Genomic DNA, 5,461 nt, shown 5'->3' with positions numbered 1-5,461 from the left:
ATATTTGTAATGTATAAATATAATTAATATTGAAATGTTATTCGTCACGTTCAACTTGCTAGCGCAGGTCATCAGTTATCACCATGGCCACGTGTAAAATCTAGAAATCGATTTTTTGGTTATTTCAAAGGTCCAACATCTCGTTAAGCCGCTTTAAATCCTTTATTGTTATACATGATTCTTTACATAAAAGCCGACTAGAAAGGAGATGGAAACTGAATGGTAGATATATCTACTAGTATGGCTGGCACGAACCGAAAGATAGGTAAATATCAGGGCAGAGTGTCTTCGTCATACAATTTGCATGACAAAGACACCTATATCTTTCTCTCAGTAATAGGCATGCGTCTTGTACAGAGAAAGACAGAGATCCCAACTTATTTACCTGTCTTAGGGTCGTTTTCCATCTACGGGCGTAGCATGGCAGTGCCTATTCCAGTATACTTATATATTTCACAATTGAAACAGAATGAGCTATATTGTCAATTTTTTACGTGAGACATCTGTTTAGTTTATTTCTGTGTGCACACGCTTTATACAAATAGTATAAATTTAATAATTAATAATTGCAAAGTTGCATTTTTATTTCCTGCAATCGATGGGCATGGATTAAAAAAATTCAATAGACATTGAACTTAAACCGATTAAAGTTCACTAGGTAGACCTGAGAAGAAGAAAACGATTGAAAATAAACTCATTTGCACTAAAAATATTTCTACATACATGCACACAACACTTTTTTAGTACGTTTAATTGAAATTATTTAGCATGTTGTTATTGGATTGTATAAAAATATCGAATCTTTTTCCATCAGAACATTATTTCACACATGCACTGCGTCTGTGAAGTTGGCAAGACATTCTACGAATTTAAAAAAAACACTAAGAGTTCTAATAGTTCTACACTTTCCACAGTTCTGATAAACATTAAAAATAGTTCCGCATTTCTTATATTAAAAAATCGTAATTGAAAAATGTGCTAACTGCGCGAATCTAACATGATACCCTCCTTTCTAAAGTACCTAAACGCGATGAATATTATTATTATTATTATTATTATTATTATTATTATTATTTTTTTTTTTTTTTTTTTTTTTTTTACAAGAGTTTTTGGTAGTTTTATTCGAGTTTCACACATATATACAGTTTCATATCGATATTCCACTAATTAATAATTTTTAAACAATTTTTTATATCCATGCCCAGCACGATATTTAATGAAAATGTCCTGATGATTTTCTACAGTTCTAACAACAGTTTTCGACAGTTCTATGCTTTAGAATTAGTTTTAGAAAGAGTTCCGATAATTAACTATTTCTTAAACAATTTTTAACATTTATGTCCAACATGACATATAGGGTGCATTCGAGGAGACGCTATTAACGCTATGAACTTCGTTCGAAGAGCCAATAGCGCGACAGCGATATCAAGCTCCCCGAACGCAGCTTAAGCGCCAATAGTATTTCGTGCCTCACCTCGAAAATAATAGCGAAAATAGCGCGAGTGATGACGTCACGCTGCCTTTACAGTGACGTCATCATCGTATATCACAGCGCCACAAAGCGTCTTCTCGGACAGTTTTGGACGATAATTGTGCTAATAGCGTGCTCCCCGAATGCACCCATAGTGTGTCGTGTCGCTGAATATATTTAAAAAATTATTTAAAAAATAATGAACGCGGTCGGAACTTTTTGCAAAAATGATAAAAATCATTGCTTTAGAAAGCATTTAACTCTTAAGGAACTGTAGAGAACTACTTTTAAAATTGCGGAAGATCATTAGGACAACACATTTTCACTAAATGTTGTGCTGAGCGCGGATATCAAAAATTGTTTAGAAATTGTTAATTGGTGAAATATCGGAGGGTCTGAACTTGTATATCTGTGTGGAACTCAAATAGAGGGAACTTTTGTCAAGAATGATAATATTTAACGCGTTTTAGTAATTTTGAGGGGAGGGTGTCATGCTGGATTTGTAAAGTTACATTTTTTCAATTTTAATATTATAAAGATGTGAAACTCTTTTTTATATTTACCAGGAACTGTAAAATATGGAAAGTGCTATTAGAACTCTTACAAGTATTTTTTTTTTTAATTCGTAGCGAATGTCGTGCTAACTTCACAGATGCATATGCACTTCCATGCTTGAATGTGCTATATGGTCATTACAGATTTAAGAGGCACTTGAAAATAACCGAAATATAAATTTTTTAAACATATTGATAACCATGGTGGTTACTCGTGACTGGCAGTTGTCTTCTCACTGAGAAGACCATGATAGTTACTGATGATTGACACTAGCAAATTTTTTAAAATGATTACAATAAGATGAATGCTATCGTATAAATAATTTTTAATAACGTAAATAACTAGATAACAGTGTAAAGTAAAAAGCTATTAATAAGGATATAGCCTTATTTAATCATATTATTCAATATTTTATCATTACATGATCCTGATAATGAAAATTCTACTGTGACCCTCAGAGTAAAACGTCCATACAAAATTACTTCTATTATAAGTTAGCACGACATTCTATTAAATCAGCAAAATCAAACTGGACCTATCAGATTATTTAATATCCATTTTGTAATACTAATTTGTACCATTAATAACAATTTTGTACTTCTTGCCATTTCCGAAAAAAAATCGTGGCGCCGTTACTTTAATATTAAGCTAGCAGGACCACAATAAAAAAAAGAAAACCAAGGGCAGAAAGCAAAAGACTGAATTTGTACCAATTTGTTACCAATTTGTACCAAAAAATATTAATATATTCATCCCTTTTGCTTCAAACAATCCCTTCAACAATTTAACCTTGCAACCGTACACTCTTTTTCGGCACCCATCTAACAGTATATGGGGACGTTTGCGTCCGCGGCTTATTAAACAACCTAAAACTTTACCGAAAATTCTGAGAAAAAAATTCATGGGTGTTCCTTGAGATCTTATAACTGTAAGTTTAAACAATAATAATATTATAAAATTAATTTTGCAATTGTTAATTTAATCGTTGAACCTTTGGAAAATACCACATAGTCCAAATACCGAAGACGCAAACGACCCGTATGTACGGTTGCAGAGTTAAAAAGGATATTTATTATAACGAGCTCTTTTGGAAGAACATTTGAAAAATAAATAAATAAATTTGACACTTTTGGTCATTGAGTGGGATCTTATGTCTCTTAGAAAACTTATCAGTATCTAACGTCCGGTATACAATTCGATATTCTATATAGAAGAACGCGCTAGGGACCCTAGATACAGAGAAATTTTATTCCTATAAAATAAACCTCTCTTGGATTCCTATAAAATAAACCTCTATTGGATATCAGAGGTATAAAGGCCCTCTATAATTTTCATGCATAGAACGTTTTGGAAATCTCTCGTCAAAGGTTAGAGAACGTTTGATAAATTTGGAAGTTGCAACACAAATTTATAAATTCATACTGGAAATTATCTTTATATCATTACCGAGCAATAATGTTCGCGTTCCTCAGACAACTATTGGAAGAAAGACGCGCCTTCCTTCAACTCGATAACGCATATAAATAACTTTTAGTTCGATAAATTTCCATGTAATGATCTGTCACCGTTAATTCTTACTGTTTATATAGAAACGATACCGGCCGAATCCGCTACAAGTATGAATATTAGTAAGAAATTTTTGAAAGTTCTACAGTTGCCGTTTGAAGTAAAATACATGGGTGGAGACATTAAACTTGCTAAGAAGAGAAACAAAATCAAAGCGATAGAGGAGAGAATAAATGTATTATATCATAAAGTAATCGATGTTTTAACGGACCGAAAATTTGATGACATTGTTGCTTTATCGACAGCTTATTACAATAAAGGTTTAGAATATGCTACTTCTACAGATACTGACGATTTAAATACTGCTGTACAATGTTTTTCAAGATGTTTGGACATTTTAACAGATGTTTAGTTGGACCGTAAAGCTATATTGACATCTATATAGGTGCACTTAACGAATTGAATTCAGTTTGTGAGAAAGTCAACAATATGAAGGGTACTCATAAATTCTTGAATTTAGCATTGGAATTATATTTGGAATATACACTGGAGGATAATTATCCTGATCTCATCCACATAGCAAGTCTTGTTGATATTAAAGAAAAAGAATCGAATTCTAAGATTATCTTGGACACTTTGCATCATACAACTTTACAGGACTTAGGACTTGAATATCTTACAAGGTCGAAAGATAAGGACGGATTTGTAATGTATCTGCATAATATGTTAAACATCCGACTGACAGACATGGTATCTGACGAGGCAAAATTTGACGAAAGATGTCTCGATATGGCTTTAACCTTATTTGATTTGTCTAGATACTTTCTAGCAAACAATCGTTTTGCTGAAGCTAAAAGTCATATTGCTGTTGGAAATTGTGTAATATGCAAATTGGCTGCAGATACATCGAAAACGGCAGAGAAAGAAAGTAAAGCTTCTTTTCACTTGTATAATGAAAATTATGATTATGCAGATTATGCTTTTGCCGTTAGTGCTAAATCTTGGGGTTTCTATGGAGTTTCTCTTTTACGTTTCTGGATAGAAAAATTCTCACAGAGTAAAGAAAACAAATCTGAGATGCAAGATCTTATGTCAAAATTAGAAATAAAATCTGAGAAGACAGATTTAATATTTTCTGACCTAGAAAAAGAATTGGAATGTAAAAATATTGAGATTGCAGAAACATGTATATTAAATCTTGCTGATGCCAAATCGGTTTTTGTAAAAACTTTGAGACAACTTAAAATAGCGAAGAAATATTTTACTGCAGACACTGACATTGAAAGTTATGCGAAGATAACGCTTAAAATTTCGGATGCGTACAAATATTTTGCAGGTTTTGAAGAGCAAAGAGATAACCAAATAAAATTACATAAAGGGCGAATAAAATTGTTAGAGGACGCTCGTAAGAAATTTCATAGAATAACTGAGGATGATAGAGAATCACAAATCTACAAGCGGATTTGGTACGAAGTGGTGACTTCATGTTCCACGATTATGGATTTAAGGAAACATTATGACGAATCATTTAAAGAAATGTCAATGAAAGCTGCAGATCAATATGCGAAAATAATCGCAGATAATGTCAGTTTTTATTTAAATGCAGTTTAGATTCTTTTATATATTTAGTCCTTTCGAAGATTTGTACGTTTCTCACTTTATATGGAGAATATTATTTGCATGCATTCCGTTAACGTATGTGAGTCATATAAGAAACATGATTCATGATTAAAAAGATGTATGTCATTAATTATCTGGATTAAATTTGTCTGTCTTTAAGAATAAATAATTCTTAAATGAGTCATGTTTCTTAATAATTTCACATGATAGACATATGTGTAAAAGTATTCTTACATTTATTATATTCATGTATTTTTATAATTGAGACAATAATATACAATTATATAAGAATATTTTTATTATAGAAAT

At 31.7% G+C, this 5,461-nt stretch overlaps 1 protein-coding gene across 1 annotated transcript; it reads left to right on the top strand.

Moving 5' to 3' along the window:
• Positions 1-4,021: 4,021 nt before the first annotated feature.
• On the top strand, positions 4,022-5,116 carry LOC112452971 (the record flags this gene model as incomplete). Its single annotated transcript, XM_025013456.1, has 2 exons — positions 4,022-4,589; positions 4,869-5,116. Coding segments are annotated over exons 1-2 (816 nt in total), but the record flags the coding sequence as incomplete, so codon positions are not given.
• Positions 5,117-5,461: the final 345 nt, after the last annotated feature.

This window comes from Temnothorax curvispinosus, unplaced genomic scaffold, assembly GCF_003070985.1.
Source record: "Temnothorax curvispinosus isolate PA1 unplaced genomic scaffold, ASM307098v1 QBEX01003888.1, whole genome shotgun sequence".
Lineage (NCBI taxonomy): Eukaryota > Metazoa > Arthropoda > Insecta > Hymenoptera > Formicidae > Temnothorax > Temnothorax curvispinosus.
Note: the sequence above shows the minus strand (reverse complement) of the source record. Positions and strands in the feature narration are given on the sequence as shown.